Source organism: Phoca vitulina, unplaced genomic scaffold, assembly GCF_004348235.1.
Source record: "Phoca vitulina isolate PV1807 unplaced genomic scaffold, GSC_HSeal_1.0 scaffold8, whole genome shotgun sequence".
Lineage (NCBI taxonomy): Eukaryota > Metazoa > Chordata > Mammalia > Carnivora > Phocidae > Phoca > Phoca vitulina.
In genome coordinates, this window is record NW_022589711.1 from 59,160,946 (window position 1) to 59,188,887 (window position 27,942).

At 44.1% G+C, this 27,942-nt stretch overlaps 1 protein-coding gene across 3 annotated transcripts in view; it reads left to right on the forward strand.

Annotated features, from left to right (window-relative positions):
• The window catches only part of ABCC5 (ATP binding cassette subfamily C member 5), an 85,091-nt gene that overhangs the window by 15,824 nt on the left and 41,325 nt on the right, over positions 1–27,942 (forward strand). Inside the window, exons 3-11 of one of the 3 annotated variants that reach the window (XM_032407061.1) lie at positions 11,670–11,827; positions 12,032–12,187; positions 12,868–15,541; positions 15,828–18,174; positions 18,327–18,500; positions 19,122–19,269; positions 21,376–21,524; positions 22,355–22,462; positions 25,757–26,113. In XM_032407061.1, the coding sequence (XP_032262952.1) occupies positions 18,118–18,174; positions 18,327–18,500; positions 19,122–19,269; positions 21,376–21,524; positions 22,355–22,462; positions 25,757–26,113 (993 nt within the window). In that variant the 5' untranslated portion in view covers positions 11,670–11,827; positions 12,032–12,187; positions 12,868–15,541; positions 15,828–18,117. Of the gene's footprint in view, positions 1–11,669; positions 11,828–12,031; positions 12,188–12,867; positions 18,175–18,326; positions 18,501–19,121; positions 19,270–21,375; positions 21,525–22,354; positions 22,463–25,756; positions 26,114–27,942 lie in introns of those variants that run through there. The other 2 variants (XM_032407060.1, XM_032407062.1) reach the window with 2 other exon arrangements.

Below are 27,942 nucleotides of genomic sequence, written 5' to 3' on the forward strand. Positions count from 1 at the left end.
TTTTTTCCCTGGCATTCTTGGCCAGGTAAGCTTTTTTAGGAAGCCTAGAGAGAAGAAGTTAGGCCAGTAGAATAGTTAAAAGGATGAGACATCTGTGCAGTTACTGGCAGGGTGGTATAAAAATAATTTTATTTTATGTTTCAGTATAAGTCTATAATGTATCTGTCTTTTAACATCTGTTTACCTTTGGTTTAAAAATAATCAGGAAGTACATTTTTGCAATTAAGTAAAAGTTTATTTACATTCTAGTGTTCTGATCATGTCCTTGTGACTGACTTTGGAAACTACTATTTGCTTATCATGAGGTTAGTTGAGAGAGTCAGAGTTAGAGAGTCAGAGTTTATTTTAATCCGATACTCATCCTGGGGAAAAGAGGAGCGCTGTCTAGAAAGGAACATTTGAGGTCATCTTGTACAGTGACTGTTTATTTGCTTGTTTTTTTCTTTGAGAGGAATGTAGCATGGTGATTAAGAGCCTTGGCTCTGGAGCCTGCATTCAAATCCCTGCTGCTACTTAACATCTAAGTGTCTCCCTTTCCTCAGCTATAAAATAGGAGAAATAATAGTACCTACTCCTAGAGTTGTTATGAGGATTTAAATGAGTTAGTATCTATAAAATACTTGAAACAATGCTTGGCTGAGATCTGGCTACAAATAAGGAAGATTGCCCTCGATTCCTCTATTTCTCGCTAAAGCCCCAGGGACGGTGGGATAGAGGCAGCTTCAGGTCAACAAAATAAAACTGAAAATACTAAAGCTAACAGTCACTGGAGGAGGGTCATCAAGAGGATGCAACTACCAACTCATCTGTGAGCTGGACCCTTACAATGGGAAGCTCCTTATCTCTGACCCCTGTCCTTGGAATGTGGCTGCCACTTGCCTTCCGCTCTCCCAGAAGCTGCCCCAGGGACACAGCCTTGAGATAACCATGTGTTGTTGAGAACACCTGGACCGTATACATGACTGAACCTGGTTACTGCTTCTATATAAACTCTTAAGATTCTGGCAGGTGGGAGTGGAGATCTACTCATCTTGTGGCCACTAAAGAAAAGTCTTGCATGTAAGTTCCCTTGTTTAGTAAACCTGCCACCTACCAGTCTGGAATGGTTTGCCTCTTTCTTTGATATCTCCTTGTGTGTATGGGGACCAGTTTACAAACCAGCAATTGGCAAGCCAGCCAGGAGACCAAAGAAATGGCCACTGGAAAGAGGCATCCTCCTTGAGGGAAATCCCTGGTTGGTTGGTCCCCAAATCAACCTTGATGTGGGGAGTCGTGGCCTATATGTTAGACGCTTGTGGACCACCACGCAAGTACTGGGACACCCTAAAAATGCCAGTGGGTTTGATGTGCTTTTGAGAAACTACACATAGCACACTGCGGCAAAGGAGGGAAAGGAATGGCTGCCACAGTAAGCTGTTCTCTACTGTGGGCAGCTCTGCAGGCCACTGATGCCCAGCTAGAGGCTGAAGCTTGCGTTAGAAAGGGCTGAAGTTAGAGAACGATGTGCACCTGTTCACTACCCGACTAGCTTTGGGAACGGCAGACAAGGTGGGAGAGTGGGATAATAAGTTAGAGATCCTAGTGTGCCATTTTGCAAAGTTAGGAGGGTGCGGGCTGCTGTGGATTGAGGTCTGAGCACTTGTGACAAAGCCTGATTAGGATTCTAAGAGGGGGATTGCTAAAAAGTGAAGAGAATAGAATGAAAGGGATGATACTGTGGTGATTGACAGTGAAACAGACAAAGAGCCAGTGCTGTCCAGCCCCTACTACAGAGGAAAGTTCTAAATAGCAATTACTCAAAAAACTCCTAGGAGAAAACTTGCACTCTTTCTGTCCCCGCTTGAAGTTGTAAATTTTATCATGTCTTTGAAATGTAAGCACCCCAGGAGATAACCAAAACACTGCCCACAGAGGCTAAATTTATAAATAGGGAAAAAAGAGGCTTTTCAAAATACAGACTGTTATAGAAGTTCCCTTGCCCCAAAAAGCTTTAGCCATGTGAGTGGTATCTGATTCATGGCTAGAGTTTTGGAATGAAAGCTCTGGGATCTCTGTTTGTGTCTATCTGCATGTTACGTATGTCTGTGGATATATATTATATATGTGATGTTTTTCTATCTCCAGAGGGCATTGTCAAAATTACTATGTAAAAGATCTCTATTTAATTGGCTTAAAGGAAAAGAGTTTTAAGGTTTTTTTAATGTACTTTATTTTTTTATTTAAATTCAGTTAGCCACCATATAATACGTCATTAGTTTTTGATGTAAAGTTCAATGATTCATTAGTTGTGTATAACACCCAGTGCTCATCACATCACAGTTTTAAGTTTTAATATCAATAATGTACTCATGTAAAACTGAAACAATTTTACTTCATCTGCTAAAAGGACAAAGTTTTCTTGGATTATTGGTCTATTCTTGATGAGATTGTGAACGGTTTTTCTTTACCTTTCAAGTAATCCACCTAGAAAACAAAGATTCTGTTTTATGGAAATAATTTCCTGTGCTTCATGTTATCTTTATCACGTCTTTGATATTAAAAGAGCTAAGTTTTTTTACAATTCTGTAACTTTCTATATTAGCTTTTGAAGTCTTTAACTGTCATTTTGGCAAAATGAATAACTAAGTATTGTTTCACAGCAGCCTATAATCTAATCAAGTGTTTTAAGCCTTTTGATATTTTTGACAAACTTCCCATAAATCAAATTCTAAAGAAGTCTTGTTGACTTTGAACTAACTTTGGGATTTTTCACAGAGTCCCTGGAACATCTCAAAAGATGTGTTCTCTGTCCTTGTGAAAGGAAGACATTGAACTAATTAGACTTATTTGGCATGGTAAATTTCATGGGAAGCATTGTCAAATAAGAAGTGATGCTAAACTTTCTTACATTGTTCCAGAAATTACACAAAATTCCTAAAAATCTGATATGTCCTGGTATAATGTTCAGTCATGATTCTAGTTATTATTTTATAAAGGATGTCACAGAAATAACCAAATTTCTTTGTCCATCATGTGGTAATGAACTCTCATCAGATCTTTAACCCTGGCCATTTTTAAGTCTTTTGTCATTTACAGACGTTTATTGTTTTATTCTGATGCTTTTGCAAAAGTGTTCCTGCAAAAGTGCTTCATCTTCAAAGAGATTCATGGAAAAGACTCTGACAAGTACAGGGTTCTGATAACTAAGATCGGTTTGCCTTCATGTGAGAGGGGCAGTGATGGACCTTTCATGTGCTTCCCCAAGGCTACACACACAGCTCCACAATGTGTCATGGGATGGTAGCCTGAGACCTGTCCCTGTTCTCCTCCTCCACATCAGTAAAATGGGCCCGTTGCATTGATGATATAATGTTACCGTGTGGAGACTTGCCTCTGCTGCAGGACCCACTCTGCAGATTTTGCTGGAACACCTGTGAGGGAGAGGATAGGAGTGTACCCATAGAACATTTAAGGCCCAAGCACTGCTGTGGAGTTTTTGGGAGTCAAGATGGGCATTATCCCGGAAACTGTACTAATAAGGTGCAAGCCTGTCCATCCCCTAAGAAAGTGAAAGAGCTACAAGCCTTTGTAGAGGTTTGGGAGTTTGGGAAGACTTTTATTCGCCACCTGACACGGTGCCTCCACTCCCTTATGCCACCTGGTAAAGAAAGGGCATGTGTGGGACTGGGGATCAGAGCAGCTCACCTCCTTTGAGAAGACAAAAATCTAGTGAAGTAGATTAAAGCTCTGGGCATCTCCCAAGCAGGACTGCCATTTGAGTTAGATGTGTCTGTGCCTCTGGAAGATATGGGTCAGGCGCTGTGGCAGAGACAACAGAAGGAGAGAGTGCCCCTAGGATTTCCGTCCCAGCTGTGCGAGGAGCAGAAACCCCATACACCAGTAGTTTCTAGCAGTGGATAGAGCACTCCTCCAGGTAGAGCTTCTCAGGCAGCAGCCAGAATAACGGCCAGTGGGCCGAACTCAGAGTGGTTTGGCTGGTGATCTTTCATGAGTCCTAGCTGTTAACCCTTTGCACCAACTCTTGGGCTGTTCTAAAGGAATTAACCCTGTGGTTTGGACAATGGGAAGCTGAGAAGTGGATTATTATCAATGGGCCTTTATGTGGTCAGGATGTGTGGGTGGGGAGGACATTTGGGTTCACCTGCAAGAGCCTGAGGCAGTCCTCAACGTCTTCCAGCTTATAAGGTACTGACGCCCCCTGACAGTTAAGAGGCTGATGCCCTAACTCAGGTACGAGTCCTTCAGTAGATAGATACGGCTGACTGAATGCATAGGGAGAGCAGCCGCCCGTTGTGGCCAGGTGGGATGGTGTATTGCTGGGGATGCCGGATTGCCCTTGAAATACAGTGATGTGGTTAATGTAGGAACAGCATGTTCTCTGTGTTCCAGACAATACCCAAGGCAACTGCCAAAGGAATCTGGGGCCATCCGCTGCAGTTCCCAGCTCGTGAGAGATTGGCAAATTGATTATATCGGCCCCCTCTGTCAGAGTGAGGGTTCTAAATATGCCTTGGTTTGTGTGAACACAAGCTTTGCCCTGTTGCCATGCAAACTGGCCTGCCACCATGAGGGAATTAGAGAAGCTGAGTACCATGTGCAGATACCCTCAATCAACTAGACAGTGATCAGGGGTCACTTGCCAAAGGTCATGATGTTGAAGACTGGGCAAAAGAACATGACATTGAATGGAGGTTCCATTGCCCCTATAACCTGCAAGTAGTAGGGTTGGTAGAAAGGAGAAATGGAATCTCAAACAGCAGATTTAATTACTAATAGATAAAACCACCTTGGCCAGGTGGATTCAAGTACTGTCCCATACAATACATTTGTATGATCAACCAGTAAGGCCTCTTGTCCCATATGCCAGACTGGGGACCCCTGCTGAGGCACCCAACAGGGTGTATTATAAGGGTATGGATGGCATGGTAAATAGCCATTGTCCCAACTTTCACCATGGATCAACGTGCTATGCTCCTGAGAACACCAAGCCCCATCACGCCTGGAAAGGTGTCATCTACTGGAATTTGCAATGAGAGGTCCCACCTGGATTGGTGACTTAGTTCACATCCCTGGATGACGACCTATTCAGTCTCCACTGGGATCCTGTTGTTGAAACCCACTATGCCTGGAATGGAACATGTGTGTTGAAAGAGGGGAAGAGGTGGGCATCCTGGTCTGGCCTGTCCCACCCCCGGTCCATCCCCTCATGCCTAACAGCGCTGCCTCCCTAGAAGTATGTACGGGGTGTACAACCAGGTCAAGTTCCCAAAGCTGACAGCCTCCCTCTCCTCAAGGCTGGGTGCGTATATTCTGTTTTCCACTGATATAATCATTTGGCCGCCTTCTTTGTTCCCTCCATTGGCCTGGAGGACATTACAGAAATGACAGCCCACAATGCCTGTCCTTACTGAACACTGAATGTCTCTAATGAGAAAAGCTGTCCTCCAAAATAGAATGGCCTTGGACATTGTTACTGCCTTGCCCGGAGGCACCTGTGCCATTAGCCAAACAGAATGCTGTGTGTTCATACCTGATGAGTCTCTAACGTATCATTTTTATTAAATCACACGAGGGCACAAGTAAATGACCTAAGTGATCTGACCCCCAGCCTAGGGGACTTAATAAATCAGTGGCTCAGAACGTGGGGCTCTTGGTGGAAAAGTTAGCACTGATTTGGGGAATCATTATCTTAATGTGTGTTTTCTCTTTTGGTTGTGGCATCCGCCTCCAGTGCAGCCAGGTAGCCGCCCAAGGGGCTACCTCCATGCGAGGGAAATTCCTTGCTGACTACTCAGGGCATGTTGTGGAAGGGGGGGCATGTGAGATTGTAAGAGCTGGTTGTGAAGGCTGGAGTGTTAGGGAAGGTCGTCAGGAGGATACGATTGCCAGCTGACCTGTGAGCTCCACCTACGCAATCACAGGCTCCTGACCTCCCCTGTCGTTGGAATGTAGCTTCTGCTCGCCTTCCCCACTCCAAAGAACTGTCCCCAGGACACAGCTGTGAGGTAGTAGTGTGGTGTTGAGACCATTAGATGGTTTGTGTGACTAAACCCAGTTAAGGCCTCTGCATAAACTCTTATGATCTGGTGGGCAGGCACAGAGGTCTACTCTTCCTGTGGCTGCCTAAGATAAGCCTCCTGTAAATTCCCTTGCTCATTAAACTTGCCACCTACCAGTCTGGAGTGATCTGCCTCTTTCTTCAGGCTCTCCTTGCCCTGTATGCATGTACAGGGACCAGTTTGCAAAGCAACAGTTCTCTTTTGCAATAATACTGGAATACAGATTGTATAATAAGGTTAATTGAGCAAACTGGATAGATGGCTAATTGCTAGGAGCTACACTCTGTAATCCTGTGATCCCCATTATTTAGGAATTTATCCTAAGTAATCCAGAAAGAAAAAAATAAATTAATTATTTATCATACTATTAATAATAAGCAAAACAGTGGAGAATCTAAACAGAAATAGAATGGTTAAGAAGATTCCTCAGTGGCATATCACAGAGTATTAAATGATAATAATGCAGATTGTGAGCCAACATGAAGGTATTTTAATTGGCTTTTTTTTTAGAGAGAGAGAGAGAATGTATGCAAGTGAGTTAGCATGTGGGGGGAGGGGCAGAGGGAGAAGGAGAGAGAGAATCTTAAGCAGGCTCCGCACTTAGCTTGGAGCCCCATACAGGGCTTGATTTTACAATGCTGAGATCACGACCTAAGCCAAAATCAAGAGTTGGTTGCTTAAATGACTGAGTCACCCAGGTGCCCCTTAATTGACATTTGAAAAATAGGTCCCAAGCTGTATACCGTGTCAGAGGCCAGGGGTACAAACAAGAGTAATGCCTTACTTCACTGGAGCCTACACTCCAGGAGCTCTTACCAGAAGCAACCCATTGTAGTGGTACAGGTGTAGGGAAGACATAGGAGGGAGGAAATAAATTTTCTGATCCTAAAAGAGTCAGGAAATTATGACTGAATTCCTCTAAGTGAGAATCTGGCTCAGGTAAAGGATCAACAGTGCCACTGGGCCTTGGTTGGACTGGGGTAGCTGGTTTCCCACCATCCCTGCAGGGGGGCCACCCCAACCGCTTGGGTTCTGGGACTGGCCCATGGAGACTGCCCCTCTGCAGGGGGGAACAGGGCGGGGCCAGAAAGGGGGCCGGCCCCCTCACCCATCACACACGTTGGTGGGGAACCTGGTGCTAAACCATTCTTAGACAAGCTGCTTCTGAGTCTGGGTTTGTATCCAGCAGAGCACCTCCCTTGCTGGCATCTATAAAGAGTTAGCACTTGACACAAGGGTTTGTAAAAAGAAAGAAGAATAACAACTGCAAAAATAAATAAATAAAAGAGTCAAGGAAAGCTAAAGGAAAGAGGAAATAGTTGAGATAGGCTGTAAGATTTATCAGATAAATAAATGGGTAATATAGTTAATACGTACAAAATGTTTATTATATGCCCATACTTAGCTAAGTACTTTTCATTATCCCATTAGTTCCTCTCAACACTGTGATGGCATTGTAAAAATGAGTAAACAGAGCTTAAGGTGGCTAGGTAACATGCTGAAGGTTGGTGGCAGAATCAGCACATGAACCCATGTCGCCTGTCTTCTAAAATCCATATTCAAAATCACTGTACTTCACAGTGGCCTCCAATTGTGAGAAAAGTCTATCTATGGAGGTATTAATATTTTAAGACCGAAGAGAAAATAGTTTTATTGGAGAAAGAGGATTTTCTCTTGATTTTTTAACATTCGAGAATCCTTGCCAACAGCTAAAATATCTGTTGCTTATTATTTTGAGAGACCTATCTCTGAAGGAGCTAGGTGCAGATACGCATAGATCCTCTCATCTGTCAGATATTTCCTTGTCCTCAGCTAGGCAGTAAGATATGACAACAAGGTAGACGGCATAGGAAGCAGTAGGAAAAATGGGATATGACTTGGAAAGTGGGTCACTTAGAGTGGCAACTTTTGATTCTCTTAGGTCAACAATGTAGACTTCTTTGAATCTATATTGTGGGAATTCCTACTCCATGTTTTATTATTCTGTGAAAGTTTGAGGATTGTGCAATTTCAACCACTTTTATGGGGCTTTATCTTTGTCAGGATAAAATTATACTGAGTGCCTTGTTCTAAAATTAAAAGCAGTACAAGTGCCCTCAGTCTCTGTTATGTTGCAGGCATTTGGTAATGCTGGTATAGTACTCATGGTATGTCTGGGGTAATGAAACCTTGCCTGCCAACTCTCATCTGAGTCTTTTTATTTTTATTTTTATTATTTGGTGGGGGAAAGGAGGGAGGGAGGGAGGAGGGGCAGAGGAAGAGGGAGAGAATCTTGAGCAGCTCCATGCTCTGTGCGGAGCCTGGCATGGGCCTCGATCTCACGAGATCATGATCCGAGCCAAAACCAAGAGTCGGACACCTAACCAACTGAGCCACCCAGGCACCCCATCACCTGAGTCTTTTTAAAGAGCATCTGAATTTGGCATTCTCCAACACAGGAAGTCACTTATGACCCAGGAGATGATGGAACATGACATCATTATATATAGCCCAAGGAACAGAACTCATGCAATAGGAGGATTTTGTTGTTAAGTCCATTCGCTTTTCTGTTCATAGGTTTTGTTGAAAGCTGTAAGTTGGCATTTTAGAGATGAAGAAAAATTAGTGTACTATACACGTAGAAATTGGCATATTCTTATTCCCATCTGGAACAGTCTTGCACATAGGTGCTCAGTAAGCCATTTCTTGAAAGAATGCATAAAAGAAGACGTGAAGATTTTTGTTTCTTCTTTTTTTTTTTAAGATTTTTTATTTATTTATTTGAGAGAGAGAATGAGATAGAGAGAGAGAGCATGAGAGGGGGGAGGGTCAGAGGGAATAGCAGACTCCCCGCTGAGCAGGAAGCCCGATGCGGGACTCGATCCCGGGACTCCAGGATCACGACCTGAGCCGAAGGCAGTCGCTTAAACAACTGAGCCACCCAGGCACCCAATTTTTGTTTCTTCTTAATGCTACTAGGCCATTCTTGTGTGAGAATATTAAGAGATGGCATGCCAAGTTTTCCTTTTCTGATGCTGCAATGTCAAAAGATTTTATAAAACTCTCTTAACTCTTGAACTTGGTTCTCCTAGACAGGCAAAAGAACTAGGATAGCTAAACCAGTTATGAAAAGGAAGAATAAAGTTAGAGATATCACACGACCCTATTTTAAGACTTAATGTATAGCTACAGTAATCAAGTTAGTGGTATCAGTGGAGGGATAGACAAATAGGTCAATGGCATAGAGCCCAGAAATCAAACCACACAAGTATGGCCAACTGATTTTTACATAGGTACAAAAGCAATTTAAGGAAGAGATGATAGTCTTCTACATATAATGCTGGAATAATTGGACATTTATAGGCAAAAAAAAAAAGTCTTCATCTAAATCTTACACTTTATACAAAAATTAACTCAAGGTGAAAGATGGATTTAAATGTAAAAACTGTAAAATTTTTAGAAGAAAGCATAGGAGAAAAATATTCATGACCTAGGGTTAAATGAAGAGTTTGTAGACATGACATTAAAAAGCACAATCCGTAAAACAAAAAAATCAACAAATTAAGCTTGATCAAAATTTAAAACTTGTGCTCTGTAAATGGCCCTATTAAGAGAGAAAATATATTTGAATCATCTGACAAAAGACTTGAGTCCATAGTAGATAAAAAATTCTCTAAACTCAACACTAAGAAAACAATCCACTTAGACAATGGGCAAAAAATGAACAGATACTTCACCAAAAAAGAAATATAGGTGGCAGATAAGCACAGGAAAAGATGTTCCACATCATTGACCATTAGGGTAGTACAAATCAAAATGACAAGACCTAACCATGTGATGTCAGTCTTTGCTTTAAGGTTTGCCTTAAGGCCCAGCATATAGTCCATTTTGGCAGATATCCAATGTGTATTTGAAGTGGTATTATTTTGATTTATGTCTTTTTCTGAAGCTTTGGATATCTAAATAAGGCTGGTCCTTACAACATTCTGTACCTACTCTGTACATAGTCCCAGTTTCTACTTCCTTATAGTAGGTATGTTTGTATTTTTAGTGTATCTTTCTCCTTTCTTAGCCCACTGGTTTTCTTCTCCTTGTGGTTATAGGCAGCTTATAGGTTCAAAAACCAAACAAAAACAAAAAGCCTACCTTTGTTGTGTACTTGACTCTCAGCAGCCTTTAGTTCATTGTTAGGTACCACAGTCCCTAACCAGGAAATAAGTGTTCACCTTATACCTAAGGACTTTATGTAAGAGTTAATTCTTGGTATTGACTCATTTATCATGTTGTGTTCTTATTCTCTTGAAACTGCTCTACCTTGCCTTTGTCAAAAGGACAAAAATGTTTTCCCAGTTGCCCAGGCTGTGTACTTTCCTGATATTAAGCAGTACCTTATCTTATCTGAAGATGCATAACTGTGTTGTGAACTAAGGCTATTGTATTTGAGGAGAGAGCTGCCTAGACATCCAGGTACCTCCATATACGAATTCATTTCTGCTAATATTTGAGTGGCCACTGTTCTCTCGGAAATGAGGTGGTGCATAAAAACCGAGACTCTGCCTTGTGTAAGACACAGTATGGTAGGTGCTGCACCACTTAACTTTTTCTTGATTTGGGGATCTATTCTTTCTTGCTCTTTCACAGTCATTGCTGGAAATCTTTGTGATAATGTGAGAAAAGGATGATGTACTTATTATCCTTGTCTGAGGAAAACAATGCCTCTGTTTCCACAACAGGAGGGGGTAAACTTTGAGTTACTTTTAGGGTAAACAAGGGTAGAGGTGTTCAGATTCTTGGCTCACCCTCTTCTGCCTCAGTTAGACTTTGAGTGATATGCCTTTTTGTTAATGTGATTAATTGGAATTTATAAGCTTAGTGGTAAATATGGTTAACTCTGTATTTCAACTCACGAGACCTTGTGCTTCATGCTGCATACATCTGGGTATTGGAGCTCTTTAGCTGTGCAGCCAGGGTGAGAACCCCTGTTGTGCTGTCCCTGTTGCTGATAAAGGAGAGAGAGGGGAGACTTGTGTACATACTGGCTTTTCTGTGTGACAGAGCTGTTTAATTGGGGGTGATTGTGAAGTTTTTGTCATAGCAAATGGGCAAGAGAATTTGCAGTTAGTAGTGCAATGATTGACTCTCAGTCCACATTGGGAAATGAAAGAGAGAACATTTTGGTGATAGAAACGTAAGTTTTCGAATGTACAACACAAAGAGTGAACTGTGTATTTTATGTAATGTGAACTGTGGATTTTAGTCAATAGTAACATATCAATATTGGTTCATCAGTTGTAACAAATGTCCCACCCTAATGCAAGATGTCGCTAATGGGGGAAACAGATGGGGAAGAGACAGGGAGATGAGGAGGTATATGGGAACTCTCTGTGCTTTTTGTTCAGTTTTTCTGAACCTAAAAGTGCTCAAGAGTTTAGAAGTTTTAAGTAACTGGTTGAATGTTCCTTAAGCAAGCTCTTAGCATAGAAGTTTGTGTTTAACCCTGACCCTTGGGATTTCTCAGGTAAGACCAATCTGGTTTGCAGTTTGAGCTGTTATGTCAGGTAGATTTGCCCCTCTGTTTTTCTGATGTTCATTAACTGTGCTTTTGCCTCTTCTCTGTCTCTGTTGAAACAGTTGGAATGCCAAGATGCCTTGGAAACAGCAGCCCGAGCTGAGGGCCTTTCCCTGGATGCCTCCATGCATTCTCAGCTCAGAATCCTGGATGAGGAACATCCCAAGGGAAAGTACCATCATAGCTTAAGTGCTCTGAAGCCCATCCGGACCACTTCCAAGTAAGAGGCTCTACCAGCTAATGACTTGTCTGTGAAGCACCAGAAGCGTTTTTGAAAATTCGGGCTAAATTCGGGCTAAGATTAGACCATTTGGGAAGACCCGTTGTTAGTCAGGAGCTCTGTTTACGAAACAGTGTCTCATAAATGCTGGCTAGCCTCTCTGTGTGCATTGACAATTTTGTGTTTTGGGCTTTCTCTCCTTAGACACCAGCACCCAGTGGACAATGCTGGGCTCTTCTCCTGCATGACTTTTTCTTGGCTTTCTCCTCTGGCCCGCATGGCCCACAGGAAGGGGGAGCTCTCAATGGAGGACGTGTGGTCTTTGTCCAAGTACGAGTCTTCCGATGTGAACTGCAGAAGGTAGGCTTCTCTGGTCCGCCCTTGTCTCCCATATAGTGGGTGCATAGGGCCTGAGCTAGGAGGTGGGGGTCTGGCAGTGTGATGCCCTCAGCTCTGTGTTCTTTTAGGATCTGAGCTGTCCTGCGGAGGGAGGGTAGCCTGGGGATGACTTTCTCTTTGCTCTTCTGCTTTATCTCCTATTTCACCTTTAATCCTGTTTTAACCACGGGCTTTCTCTCTCTCTCTCAGCCCCGCTTCTCTTCCTGAGTCTACAGGGAAATTATGTTGCTGCCTTGTGACAGAATACATTTTTGTGGTAGCTGATTATCATGACTAAAATCTAGTTTGCAACTTTACATTTGACCACAGGATCCTTCAGAAAGGGTTGGGGGCCCTTGAGAAAGGAAGTTCTTAGCCAGAAACGAATTCTATTCAGGGATAATTTTTCTGGGTGGGAAGGAAGGACTTCGGTTCTCATCATTTTCCATATCCCGAGAGGCTCCCTCCCTATACAGGGTAAATATGTAGTTGCCCAGAAAGGGTGTGTTTTTCCCTGAAGGTGAGGTCCATGTACATAGTTTAAAGAAGAGGCTCGTGTGAGTGGTGTCAAAGCCTGGAGACAGAAAGCAATGGCAGGAGGGAATCTAGGGTCTCTGTTCACCTGGGCAGACGTGTAACGGAGGACATGTGCCCTTGTTAAGACTAGAGAGACTGTGGCAAGAAGAGCTGAACGAAGTTGGGCCAGACGCTGCTTCCCTCCGAAGGGTTGTGTGGATCTTCTGCCGCACCAGGCTCATCCTCTCCATCGTGTGCCTGATGATCACGCAGCTGGCTGGCTTCAGTGGACCAGTAAGTTCTAACCATCCTTTCTGACAGTCTCCAGGGGCCCGGCCACGGCCAGCTCTAACACTCTTGTTCTGTTGCAGGGGTTGTGCTCACCGGTGGGCTAGTTAGCAGCCTTAGTGATGCCTCTAGGTCTGTTGAAAGGGAACGGTTGATTTTGGAGTGAATGGTGGCTGGTCCACAGCCAGAAGGGTGAGGGGCCGTGTTGCCAGAGAAGAGCCGGAAGCGGCTCGCTTTCCTGGGGCGGGTGAAGACACGAACGATTCCGGCTCTGCGCAGGATGGTGCTTCTTTGTTGCGTGTTGCCATGAAATGACAGTCTTGGTTTGGGGCGAGGTGTCTGGCGGTGCTGAGAGTGGGCGAGAGCAGTGTGGCGTGGCGTAGGCGGCTGGGCTCGTGCTGGTGACGCACCGCACGCCTGGGGGCAGAGCTGTCACGTGTTTGGCGGTGCCACAGCCAGTGAGCCCGAAGAAACCCGAGGAGCGTTGAGGCTTTTTTTTAGAGTCCAACCTGGAGTCTATTTTAAGTGTTGGTTTATAGTGTAAATCGTGTGGCAGGTGTCGGGGTGGCAGCCATGGTTTCTCCTAGTGCGTGCTGAAGCAGAGTAGGTGAGAGAGTGACGTTCACACTGTTTCCTGGACACCTGTTTCTTACACCTGCTGTGCTGCCTGACACTTGAGACTTTGATTAAATCTATTCTCTGCATATTTGCCTTGAGGCATCGGAGCAGTAGTTCTCCTTATACTGTGCGTTTTCCGTGTGTGGGTAAGCTGGAGGTTCATGGTTCTGGTAAGTATGTGCCTAAGATGCATGGTGATTAGGTAAAACTAATTTGCAGTTTTTCTGTTTTATTTTTGTTGTTGTTGTCGTTTGTTTGTTTGTTTTTTGTTTTTTTTTTAAATGTTTGATGCCTTTTTAAAAGTTCTGATCTCTTTTCTGAAGCAGAGAACACTACTTTTCTGGTATTAGGTTTCTATATTAATTGAGCAACTAACACACTTTTGTATAAGTTTTAAGTAAGAGAGACCATGTAAGTGAATATTATGTTACTGACCAAAATGGCAAACATTTTCATAGGACCAGCTTCCCCCAAGAAGAGCTTCTGTCATTGTTTCACTACAGGGCTGGTGGCTGCTCTGGATCTTCTGTAGAATTCCTTGAGCTGGGTAGCACAGTATATAGGCTTTCTTGATTCCATTTGGCCAGTGCAAGAAGTTGATTGGCTCCCCCCATCCAAAAAAAGAAAAAGAAAAAGAAAAACCAACAAAAAACAAAACAAACAAAAAAAAGGCGGAGGGGAAGAAATACCATAGATTGTTGAGATTTTAATTTTTTATTTGGGAAAAAAGCTACCTATGCATGTTCAGTTTGGGGGCCTACAGTCACTCCCTTGAGCATCTGCATATTCTTTTATCTCTCTCTTAAGGTACCGCATACTGGAATGCTAACTCTAGTAAAGTCTTCTAGGTACCAGGGAACAACCGAGAACCTTCCTTTAACAGGAAAACAGCATGCACACTTTTCCTTCTCTCTACCCTCTTGCATAAGAGCAACTTAAGGCCTGTGTTATTTCGTAAGATCCCATCCTAGAACAATTGAGAAAGCCATGGTCCCATCCATAGTCTCTCTAAATGATAAAAAGATTTAAAACTACAAGCAAAGCAAACTTCTTTTTTTGGAGTACCAATTCAAATAAATTTCTTTTTACATTGGAAATTGAAGAATCAGCCTGGTTTTGAGATTAGTGCTAGCAATGAGCATACCTTCTGTTCTGTGGATTTAAATCCTTTCAAGGAACACCCATTTTAGATTTTTGCACATTTTCTAATATGGCACAACTTTCAAACTGGCTTAGTCTGTTCTTACAGAAATCTGTGTAAGAACCGACTCCCCAGATAGGGGGATATTTCTTTTCTCCCCTCAGGCATCGCTGAACCTTGGTAGCCATATGCAGAATATACGAATAAACGACCAAGTTCGTGTGTATGTATGTTTTTTTAACTGGCCGGATGATCCAAGGTTTCAGTGATGCCAGTGGACCAGCTCTCTGTGCAGAGTGTCCAGAGGTCACAATAGTGTTAATGGAGTACCAGAAAGCTTAAGGGTATGGTCCTGACCTAAGATGAGTGGCCAGACTTGCTAAAGTTAGAGATGATATGTGGCCTTCTTGGATATGAACAGTTTAAAAAGACCAGGCCTGACCTATGATTTTTGTGTAAAGAATTAGCATCCACCCTGTAGATCTGCAAGAGAAGGCTACCTCCTGCAGTGCTGTATCTTGGTGAATGCTAACTCTGCTCAAGGGCCTTTTGGGGGAAAGGGCAGTGAATAGCCTCTAGAGAGGTAAGTTTCCCACCCTCCCAACCTCTCCCCAGCTGCAGCTTGCTTGATGCTGTCAGGATCTGGATTTGGGGGGAGTCTCTCTGTAGTGGAACCAGTGACAGAAGCTGTTCTTTAGAATTTTCAGGATGGCTGTATTCTGCGGTCAGAATGAGAGAGTCAAGCTGGGCAGAATCTCTCGCCAAGAGTTCAGGTAAGGTAATGTTTATTCACTGGGAATGCTTTCCACAGCCAGACAGCTATGCTGACAATCTCTCGAGTTTTTCTCCCAGTTTGTTTACGTTTAAATGATAAGTTTGTAACTTTTTTAAAACTAAATTTTGGTTGGATTTTTTTCATGAAAACCTTTTTTTCTTTATCCCATACATACAAAATGGTTTGAAATGTAATTGTTTTTTTAAAGAACCATATGTGTTGGAAATTCTTTAATCTGCTGTTTCCTCTTTTCCCCCCCCTCCGAAAATTTTACATAATGTAAGCTTCATTATGTCTTTTACCTTCCCCCGGCTCCCCACCTCCGGGAGGTACTAATGCTCTTACCCGGTGCTGAAAAATGGCACTGTAAAGGTATGGGAAGGAAGGAACCCCAAACTACAACCTGCTGTCCTTTCACGCCTTCCTCTGGAGACTGTTCCATCAGTGCTGAGGTGTGTGAGAAAAATGCTTTACGGCACCACCATCTTACTGAGTTGCTTCACGTGAGGAAAAATGGGGTTTTGACCCTGCCACTCAGTGACTCAGTTCCACATTTTGGATTGCATACTGGAAAAGAAGCCAATCTTCTTGCTAGTAAACCAACAACCCAGCTGTATGCAGTGGTGACCCAAACAATGGATATAAACCTAAAAATCCGAGGGAGGGGAGACGTGGAATACAATAGTTCTCGGGATCTGAAATCTCCTATTTATTTGATCAGGTTACTTACTGACGCTTGACAGAAATCTGATTGGTGGGGGTCTCTTAGGATCTGGCGGACATCTGGTATTAATTTCCTTCCAGGAAAAATGAGAAATGCCAGTTAACCCAGAGAGCATCTGGGTTCTGGAATTCAGCATTAGCCGCCTCAGGACAATTGTGTCTGGCCTCCATTTTTGTCTGTCATTCAGAGCTGGCTTCCACCTACAAGTACCCTGTGCTATAAGGATCCGGGGTAGTTGGGTGGATGGGGTTTCTCGTTCTTTTTTTTTTTTTTCCCCCTTCCTTCAGGGTGGGGGATCGGTTTGGCTTTCTTTTGCTGTGGTTTGTTTTCTCTCATTTTCGGCAAGATCAATTTTAGCTGCAAGGACTTGAAAAAAAGACTCTGAAGGATGCCGCCCCGTTTTTCCTTGAGGCCTAGATTTTTGTATTCTGTCCTGAACAGAAGTCATCCGTCACAGCCTGCTGAACCAGTAGCACCCAGGGATTTTTTTTTTTTTTTTTAAGCAGAGTTCCCTCTTTGGGGGGAGTTTTTAGTTTTGTTTTGTTTTGTTTTGTTTTTAATTCTCTTTCCTTAGCAGCAAGGTCTTATTCTCGGAGAATCTACCCCATTGCAGACTCACTGCAACTTCAGGAGCCTTAATCGGTTAAGTGCCGTCAGCTCGATGTACTACTCCGGACTCTGGCAGCAGCTATGGGTTCTATTCTGTATTTGCACTGTGTGTAGCGCAAACAACAGTCGGAGGCCAGATGACGTGTTAGATGGCCAGCCTTGTAAAAACTCGACTCTGTATGTTCCCATGTATGTTACCGCAATGCTCCTTCTGTTGTACAGTCTGTGAGATACTCTTTGAAGATGGTACTTTTATTTTATATTTTGTTTCATTTTCAATAAAAGTACATTACCTCCCACTTGCTGGTATTGAATCCTGTCGCTGAATGTGCCTTGTGTGAGTGTGTGCTCCGGCGTTGCAGGACCCCAGAGCTGGAGGTGGCACTCGGTGGTTCTTGGGGGCTGGCTGCCTTCCCTCCCCGCGGGTGGTGGTAGACATATGCTACCTGAGGTAACACGTTTTCGTTTTTGGGAGGGAGTGGGGGGTGGGGAGGGCCCACGGGAGGGTTTCTGGATTTTGGAATAGTCTGCTTTGTTTGCTCTCTTCTGTACTATTAAACTGCCGATGTTTATTTTCAGGAATGTTTTGCAAATGCACTTCTCACTCTTCCCCAGTCCAACTGTAGGTACACTGTTCCTTTTTATCAAATAAGCACGTTTGAAACGATCCAAAAAAAAAAAAAAGGGTCTTAATTTCATTTAAAGACATGTATCAATGTGTGGAGAGACTGGAGTGAGGTCAAATATATACTTTTTAATGACCGTGTGTTTAGAATTAATTTCAGCTTATGGACAGGTTTATGTTACATTAGAAAGAGGAACGGTTTTGGTGGTGTCCTTAAGGAAGAAAACAATCCAGATGAGGCCGACCTCCTGCAAAACGCCTTGAGTAAATATCCGCGGGCGAGTCGTCAGTCGTATTTGGTCCTTCAAGGTCTTCCTCTGCTTCTGTATGTAGCGCTGTCACAGTGGAGCTGCTTCCTCTTTCTAACTTAACATAAAACTGCGGCATGGTGTGTGGGTGCCGTGGAGATGTTGACAGTGGTGTGTGTTTCTCCCTGTAGGCCTTCGTGGTGAAACACCTCTTGGAATACACCCAGGTCACAGATTCTAACCTCAAGTACAGCTTGCTGTTAGTCCTGGGCCTCCTCCTGACGGAAGTCGTGCGCTCGTGGTCACTCGCGCTGACTTGGGCATTGAATTACCGAACTGGTGTCCGCCTGCGGGGGGCCATCCTAACCATGGCATTTAAGAAGATCCTTAAGCTAAAGAACATTAAAGAGAAGTCTGTGGGTGAGGTGAGTGAGGGGTGTTTGCTTCAGGGCAGAGAGAAAGCTCCCGGCTTGAGCTCTTTCTTTCAGCTGGATCTCTGCTTTGCCCTTCATCTTCCTCCTGAGACAAGTGACCGGGGTCCTTGCGGGGTCCTCTCACTGCTCTTTGTGTCTCGTAGCTCATCAACCTGTGCTCCAACGACGGGCAGAGGATGTTTGAAGCAGCCGCTGTGGGCAGCTTGCTGGCTGGAGGACCCATTGTTGCCATCTTAGGCATGATTTATAACGTAATAATTCTAGGACCAACAGGCTTCCTAGGATCAGCTGTTTTTATCCTCTTTTATCCAGCAATGGTGAGTAAGCCTCCTTGCTGTATCGTAGCAGCTTCTCCTTAAATGAGCTTCTCCTTAAACTTCTCCACTAGGTTTTATATAGTAGGCGTCGCTGAGGTGTCACATCTCTGATTGGAAATTTCCTCAGAGCAGGTACCTGGTTTGGAAAAGTCTGGAAAGAGCTAGGCAGTGTTCAGTCCCTAGGCAGAATTTTGTCTTGAGAGGAAGTAAGATGTCCTGTGAATAAAGGCCATGACTCTTAAGGAGATTTAAAAAAGAGAGTCTGAGTGAAGGAGGAGGCCAGCAGCTGAACTCTGCCCTTAAGAACACGGTAGTGTCTGAGTCCCTTCGTCTCAATTTGCTGCTAACTGATAGGACTCTTCTGCTTCCCTTTGGTAGCACTCAATAACCATAATTACTCTGAGAACAAATACTTTACTTGTCTTAACTTCCTTACAAAAGGATAAGAATTAAATAATATTTTATTATAATTTAAAAGACCACTTTTATTAAAAGGCAGTGCAACTACACGATGCTCATTTTATTTATAATAATCTTAAACAGATTTATTTCCCAGAAAGACTAGACAGTTCTTAAATTTGAATAAGCCCTGACTTGGCATGACATCGCTTTTCCTTTCAGATGTTTGTATCACGGATCACTGCATATTTCAGGAGAAAATGTGTGACCACCACAGATGAACGTGTCCAGAAGATGAATGAAGTCCTCACTTACATTAAATTTATTAAAATGTATGCCTGGGTCAAAGCATTTTCTCACATTGTTCAAAGTGAGTTTACAGATTTCATATGTGCATGTGGTATAAGGTCCTTGCTTCCTGAGCACATTAGCTGCTAGGAACCCTAATGTCATAGGATCATAATATCTTCTTATAATATCTTATGATCTTTATATTGAAAGGGATTTTAGAGACTTGAACTCATAATCTCATCTCACATAGGAGGAAATTAAGGCCAGAAAATTGTGATTTTTTTTTTCCCCCAAGATAACTAAGCTAGTTATAAGCAGTTCATTCAGTTGCAAACCCCCCTATCTATACTGTCATCCTACCTGTGATTTTGTGGCCTGGCTATGAAGACATCACAGAAAACATTATCAAGTTGTCTTCGGAGAGCTCCCCCCTTCCCTACCTGCCAAAGGTGCGTGTGCATCGCAGGTGTGAGATGTGTGAGGTGTAAGATCCTGGGGGAGGGGGAGAAGGGCCGCGCTGGGGGTCAGGACAGCTGGACTCTGGGCCTACCTCAGCTACTCGGTCATCAGGGTTTTTGGTTTGTTGTTTTATTCTTATCTTTTCAAACAGTTGACTTATGTTGAGTCACAAGGCCCCATCCTGGTCCTATCCTGCTTCTCCTAATCAGTAAATTCAATGCACACATAAACATGTCTAATATGTGAATGCCACAACGCTTAGAGGAATAATTGGCATTAGACTGGACATTCAAAAAGGTCTCAACAGAAGTTGGAAAAATGGGCCTTAAAAAAGGTGGCATTTCAGAAGGGTACATTTAAAGAGACTTTAGGGTTGAAAAAAGAAGGCATGTTTCCATTTAAACTTACTTCACAAAAGATGTGGGCTGTTCATTGACCATCACCTCACAGTGAGCTAACTTGAATACGTTGCAGTTACAAAAGTTAATGCAGTTTTAGGTTGAATAGAAATCCAGTGTTCAGATCAAGGAAGCTGTTTTATTTTAACTGTTTGATTTATCAATTAAACCTTCAGGAACATTGTGTCCAGTTCATAAACTTTATTTATCAGTGGTCATCAGGAGGAGGTGGCCACTCAGAGGTGTCCAGCAGTGGGTTAGGCAACTTTCATTGCCAGTGGAATGGAACCGATGGATGCTAACTGGATATCCGCCAAGCATGTTGCAAGCAGGGTGACTGCTGATGGTCCTTTCTGCCTCTCTCATTCTGTGGTTTTATAATTTTCTTTCTGAGAGGCCACTCATCCTTCAGCCCCTGACTTTGGTATCTTTACCTGTGTATATTGGTTTGAAGAGTGTTCTTTCTCATTATGGACTTAGGCAAGGTATATGGTAAATGTGAAAGCAATGGGTTAGATTTTTTAAAATATGACATATGAGCTAGCTCTGAAGATAGTTACCAATGTCTTGAGCAGTGGTAATACTCTAAGGTCAGTACAAAGCTTCTCAGAAGAATTGCTTTTATGTTTAAAAACTTTTAAAAACACACACACATACACATACACAAAACTTGCCACTTTATTGTCATACCTCCTACTCCATGGTCTTCAGTACTCTAGGGTTGCTCTGTTAATAAGGGTCTCTGTTTTGCAAATATTTAAGAAAAATCATTCTGCCTACAAAAATTGTATTTCACTCACCTTCTGTCAATCATCTCACTGCTTTTTGTGTGAAAGCCTCTGCCCAGCACTGACATACAGTAGGCACTAATAAATCTGCGTTCTTTTTAAATTCTCCATTACCGTGGTGTAGTCTTCCCTGTTGTTTGCTGGAAATAAACAACAACCAGGTAGGCAAACAAAACTGCCATTTGCAGATACAATTACTGTGTTCATCCCTTCTAGATGTAAGATGTTTGCAAGAAAAACCAGACTGAAGGCAGAAGATGTTCATTGCACTGATATGTAGGGACTGCTTTCTGTTAGATTCATTCTGTGACTTGATTCCATTTCAAACCTCAGGCTTATGTACCAGCATTAATAGTGATAACTCTTAGTCATGTTGACCTAGGTTTTGCATCATGGGTGTTAAGGAGTTGTTTTAAAACCTATGTGGCTGAAGACCTACCAAGTCTTCTTTGGTGACAGAGGACCAATATCCCACGGTTTCTTTTGACTTGCTTTAAAATTGGCTTGCTTTTCATCAGTTGGCTTGCTTTTTATTCTTAGAAATCCGAGAGGAGGAACGTCGGATCTTGGAAAAAGCTGGGTACTTTCAGAGCATCACTGTTGGAGTGGCTCCCATTGTGATGGTGATTGCCAGTGTGGTGACCTTCTCTGTTCACATGACCCTTGGCTTTGATCTCACCGCAGCACAGGTCAGTGAACCCTCAGGGCTTGGGGAGATTTTAGAAATACCACATATAGAGATGTTCTGGTGCTCTTGTTTCTGGATTTTGAGGTGCCCCCAGTAATCAGAAGGTATTTTTTCTTTCATGTGATTAAGCTGGGAAGAGTGGCGATTCAGCCCTAAGCACGAATAACGTGTGGATTGTTTTAAATCAACCCAACTTTGGATTTAATTCTGAAAATACAGATCATCCTTTGGTTCAGATTTACTGAGAATTTTAATTGCAGGTCTCATAAAAACTCTACCTTTAAAAAAAAGCATACATGGGGCACCTGGGTGGCTCAGTCGGTTAAGCATCTGACTCTTGATTTCGGCTCAGGTCATGATCTCAGGGTCATGAGGCCCTATGTTGGGCTCCACGCCCAGGGGGACGTCTGCTTGGGATTCTGTCTCCCTCCTTTTCAGCCCCTCCCCCCCCCCCCCCCTCCACCTCCTCGCTGTCTCCAATAAATAAATGAATCTTAAAAAAAAAAGCATACGTGGGCGCCTGGGTGGCTCAGTTGTTAAGCAACTGCCTTCAGCTCAGGTCATGGTCCCAGGGTCCTGGGATCGAGTCCCATATCGGGCTCTCTGCTCCACGGGAAGCCTGCTTCTCCCTCTCCCACTCCCCCTGCTTGTGTTCCCTCTCTCACTGTGTCTCTCTCTGTCAAATAAATAAATAAAATCTTTAAAAAAAAAAAAGCATACGTGACGCATACCAATTTGACAGTCAGGTTGCTGCCTTCCTTAAATCGATGTCTTGTTATTTTTGTTGCAGATTCTCATCAAGCTCAGTTTCTTTTCTTTTCCTATTTCCAGGCTTTCACAGTGGTGACTGTCTTCAATTCCATGACTTTTGCTTTGAAAGTAACACCATTCTCCGTAAAATCCCTCTCGGAAGCATCGGTTGCCGTTGACAGATTTAAGGTGAGAGGCTCCCTTCCCTTCCTCTATGTCAGGAGCCATCCTGGCAAAGCCACAGCTGCCTTTATTCCAATGGGCCACACAAGGCTGGCCGTTCTTGGCTTTTGTTCACCTCTAGCTTTTTGTCCAGCTGGTAAGAAAGGGGGCAGTAGAGGAGAGTGAATTAAGGGATGGGAATAGTTACCTTTTCAAGTGAATGTGAAATTTTACTTTTTGTTGACAGCCCATCTAGTTCTGGGCTCCCAGGATTTTGTTCTCCTTCAGAGCGAGGCCCTTCTTCCTTGGCCTGACTTGGGTGTATGTCCTAAAAAACTCCTGGGCCTCTTCCGGTGATTCAAACCGGAAGATCAGAACTGTTAGGTGACTGTCAGCTTCTCCTCACCTCGATCTACCGTTGCGTCGACCTCTACCAAAATGCTGTTGTCATTTTGATCGGTCGATATGCTACGCCCTTTTCCATACTTTCTTTTTCCTGCCCTGTAGTCACCACTCCTGATGCAGGGAATGCAGTGACATGGGAATAGTCGTACAGTGAGATCATGTTGCAAAGTGCAGCTAAGGAAATATCAGGTTTTTTCTGGAGGCGGTTAGTTGATCATGCTTTGACTGTGTTCTTTATGCCTTCAGAGTAATACAAATAGCTGATACAAGAGGTCGATAGATTCGGGCGGGTGAGGGGAAGGAGCAGCGCCTGTGTGGGCTGGAATTCCTTGACAATGCCCCTGCAGGGAGTAGCTCCTACATGCCTGCCAAGCCTTCTTGTCTAGTGCAGAACAATGAAAAAACGATGCTGGTTGCTTGAAGGTTTGGGGGGAACAAATTGAGACTCATGGAGAATATGAAGAATGGAGAAGAGCTTTCTAAGATTTATTTATATTCTACTTGTTTATAGTTAACAAGGTGAATTTTGTTTGGGCAAGAATGCCAGTCCTCAGGAATGCATCCCCAGCTCTGTGCCCTCCCTCCCTCCAGCCTAGCTGCTAGAAGGCGAAGAGCCAGAGCCATAAAAAAGAAATAGTCTAATTGTAATCAGAGCTTTATTTTGCTGAGTCTGCAATACCTAGTCATGGAAGAAAGCATATGTTTTGACCATAAGATTGTCCTCCTGTCATTGTTAGTTAGAATGGATTTGATAGCATTTTGGATGAAAGAATAAGAGTTGATAGTATAGGTTTGTTCACCCTATGTTTCTCAAGGGCTTTCTTTTCTTCCATTTACTGGTGGGGATTTGCATTTGCAGGTGGCTTTTCACACCACAGCTCCCTCCTCTATCCAGGGAACTTCAGAGTTAATAATAGAAGCAAAATCACCCACAGCTGTATTATATGCCCCTTGAGACTTCAGTTCCATTCTGTCTTCTTCTTCTTGGCAGGCTCCTCCTGCCCCTCCTGCCCCTCCTGCCCCTCCTCCTTCCCCCCACCCTCCCCTTCCCCTACCTTCTCCACCTGCTAGGAGGATGATAACAGGTAGAGAGGGGTAAGAAGCCACCTTGTGACTTTTCTAAGATTGTTGTCAGTAGAGGGTTGCCAGTTTTAGCAAATAAAGAGACAGGACCCCCAGTTAGTTAATAACCACATGGGATATACCTATACTACCAAATTATTCATTGTTTATCTAGAATCAAAATCTAACTAGATGTCCTGTATTTTATCTGGCAACCTTCTGTGCCCTCTTCTGCTCAACAGACGTACTCTGAGTGCATGAGGGTTCTGTTTTGATAGTTGGTGTCCTATGGTGAAGTTGAGGTTTATGGTTTATGTACCTCTAAGATTCTGTTGTCCTGGCAGGTGCCAGTCCAAGTAGATATAAATTCAAGTGTTGTGAGTCCCTTGTGTGCCTCCGCATGTCTCAAGAGGAGGACAGGCTGCAGGGAGCCCATGGGAAGGAAATGGGGAAGGAGCTGTGCAAACTGGAGCACCGGCTTATTTTTTTAATAGTCCATGAGGCCTGAAAGATCCCTTTAATAACTCCTTAGAGGAGAGAAATGATGGGAATCCTGTCAGCGTGTGGTTTTACTCTGTGAACGTGGTCAAAATATTTGGCATGTTACTCTTAGCTCAGTCAATCCAGAAGGCTCTGAACAAATGAAACCAACAGCTGTTTTTGGAAAATTAAACCTAAGGTTGATGAAGAGTAATGGTTATCGAGGGTATTTAGAACCAGGACACTTCTGGGAAGATTGGAGTTTAGGAACTGATAGGAGATGTGGCAATCAAAGCTTGGAGTTTAGGATCTAGGTACAAGGACTTGCTCTAGGGGTGGGAGATTATATGTTACATTTACTAACACCTGCAAACTTTAAAACAGTTGGGGGTTCTCAGTAAATAAGCAGAGTCCTGACTCTGAAAGGCACCTTTTATCTTAAGTCTTTCTAATGTTTAAAAAAAAATTTTTTTTTTTTTTTATCATACTGGGAATCCAGCTGGGATTCTGTGGAGATCTGCAGTTTAAGAGAGCTGTCAGAAGTGGGTTCAAGATCATGGGCACTTATAATAAGGTTTATTATGGTCAGTGTTTCAAATCTCATTTCAGAAATACTTAGCTTTTCAATCATTCCACTTTTCTTCCCTAACATAACTCAGAGGGACTGTGGGAATGAGTGGGAGGAAAGTCTTGTTGTCTTCCCAAGGGTATTTCTGAGAGAGATTCCCTTCACTTCTTCCCAAGTCCGTTCCTTTGGTTGTTTGAATCCTCACAAGTTTCAAGGCAGAACTTTGAAGACATGAGAGCTTGGCAAGAAGAGGCACTCTGCCGATGATAAACCCAAGCAAGCTAGGCATGGTCACCATCTCGGCTCGCCTCTCCCCACACACATGTGCCATGTGGTTGCTGAGGGGAGCGCACAGGCTTTGAGGCTCCGCAGGAGTGTTCTGGAAGGGAAACACAGTGATGGGGATCCATCTAGGAGAGCAGCATGCCCTTTGGTTTTTCTGCTTGCATTTTACTGCTTGCTCTTCAGCAAGTCATGGGTGAGAACGAGGGGCTGCATACGGGTTAGTTAAATGCACTTTGGCCATACTAGACTGGCAGAAAGGAAAAGGTAGGTTAGGATGTGATGGGCAGTGTAGAGCGTTGGGCCGTTGAGAAGGCCCCTGTCCCTCCTGAGGGTGTCCCCACACCCCCGTGACCTCTCGCTGGGCCTGAGGCTGGGCTACACTAATGAGCTACCTTTTGCCCTTCAGCTTCCTTCCACTGTATAGCCTGATGTGTTTTGCCGCGTGAGTGTGCGCCCTAGGCTTGTCCCCCTGGTCTTGGTCCAGTGTCTCATCTTTGCACCTCTCTCACAACTCCTATCAGAGTTTGTTTCTGATGGAAGAGGTTCACATGATAAAGAAAAAACCAGCCAGCCCTCACATCAAGATAGAGGTGAAAAATGCCACCTTGGCATGGGACTCCTCCCACTCCAGTATCCAGAACTCACCCAAGCTGACCCCCAAAACGAAAAAAGACAAGAGGGCTGCCAGGGGCAAGAAAGAGAAGGTGAGACCGCTGCAGCGCGCTGAGCAGCAGGCCGTCCTGGCCGAGCAGAAGGGCCACCTCCTCCTGGACAGTGACGAGCGGCCCAGTCCCGAGGAGGACGAGGGCAAGCACATCCACCTGGGGAGCCTCCGCCTGCAGAGGACACTGTACAGCATCGACTTGGAAGTCGAGGAGGTAAGCCCGGTGCCTCCCCACTCCCCACCTGCACCCCGTCTGTCCGCAGGTGTCTGCGGGCATCTCCTCCGGCACGAGCGGGCAGCTGCCTTCCTTACACCAGAGTACCTGGTGGCTGGGACTGGTTGGAACTAACGAGCAGATCCGGCCACTCCAGCTCCACAAAGGAGTCTTCAGGCATCTAACAGTAGACCTTAATACCAGCTGATCTCATGAGATGCTCATTTGACAAGCAAGGAAATGAAGAGTTCAGGTGGATTTTCCAAGACTTTGCCCTGAATAGATTCTAATTGTTACAGTTGTATGTGAGCTGTAATAATTATTTCTGGTTATCATAACTCTGGGCGAGCTTCTCGTTACCAGTAGGCTGTGCAGAGCACAGACCCCGGTCCATATAAGAGCCCTCAGGGCTGCTCTTATTGACAAATCTCTTGTAATTATTTATCTACTTATTTATCTATTTTTATTGCAGAATAGCCAGTGTTCTATTAGTTTCAGGTGTACAACATACTGATTCTGTAATTGTTGATTTTTCATATAAACGAAGGATCGTTATGATGTGTGATGTTACAGCCTGGATAGCACAGGACTAGAATCTCTCCGAGGGGCTCCCGGGCAGAGTGGCTGGAAGAGTCCAGTTCGGGGCTTTGCAGACACAGTCTGTGACCGTTCAGAGGGGCACAGATGTATATGTACATCTGTCGTCGGCTGTTTTCTGAGTGCCAGCTTTATGCCAGGCCCCGTTCGTTGTGGGGCTGGGCTGTAGCCGCTGGAAACCAAACGGACAAAAACCTCTGTGCTCCTGTAGCGTATGTTTTAGTGGGCAAAGACAGATAGTAAACGAGTAAAGTGTATGGTATGTCAGATGGTGATAAGGGCCCTGAGGACGAGAGGGAGTGGTGGGGCCGGAGCAGGTGTGGTTGCAATTTAAATAGGCTGCCTGAGGGAAGGCCTCATTTAAAAAGTGGTATCTGAGCAAAGGCCGGAAGGAGGCGAGGGCGTGAGCCATATGGGTATCTGGAGGAAGAACATTCCAGGCAGAAGGAACAGAAGCGCAGAGGCCCCGAGTGCGCAGTGTACATATTCCCCAGCAGAGTGAGCACGGGAGAGAAGGGCAGATGCCGGGGGCAGAGAGGCGGTTGGGGTGCCGAGCCTCCTCTGGTGACTTTGCCTTTGCTCCGAGTGGGAAGAGAAGCCTTGGGAGGGTTTGGAGAAGAATGATATGATCTGACTTCTGTATGAAGAGAAACATCCTAGCTTCTGGATTCAGAAGAGTATGGAGGCAAACAAGGAAGGACAGCAGTTAACCCCGGAGAAGCGTATCTTGGACCGAGGAGGGTGATGAGCCATGTTTATCGGCATAACTGGAGCTAGGGGGTAGTGGGTTTTCACGCAGTGTACATCAGTATCAGCAGCTGACTAAGGCACGTTACGTGGATCCAGAGCCAAACTGAAGAGAGAAAAGCTCCCTGCTCTTGAAAGCTGCCACCAAGAGCAGATGGTCCTTCGTGACCACACCTGAAACCACTAGTGTAGTTCATCACTGGCTGCCACGCACGTCCGTTTTTGACTTCCGTTAACTCTTCACCACAGGCTTCTTATTTAATAGTGATTTTCTTGATTATTGAGGCAGCTCCATTACATTTCTCATCAGCCCTATTAGAGGATTATTCCTCATTCAGCTGAAATGTACTCTTCTGCTTTCTGTCTTTTGATCCTCATCCTACCCTTTAGCGCCCACATTCACATGACACACCTTTAGCTATTTGGAGAGGGGTACCTTAATTCTTCCAGTGCACCCCTCTCCCCTTCAGGGCGGGGAAGGGAAG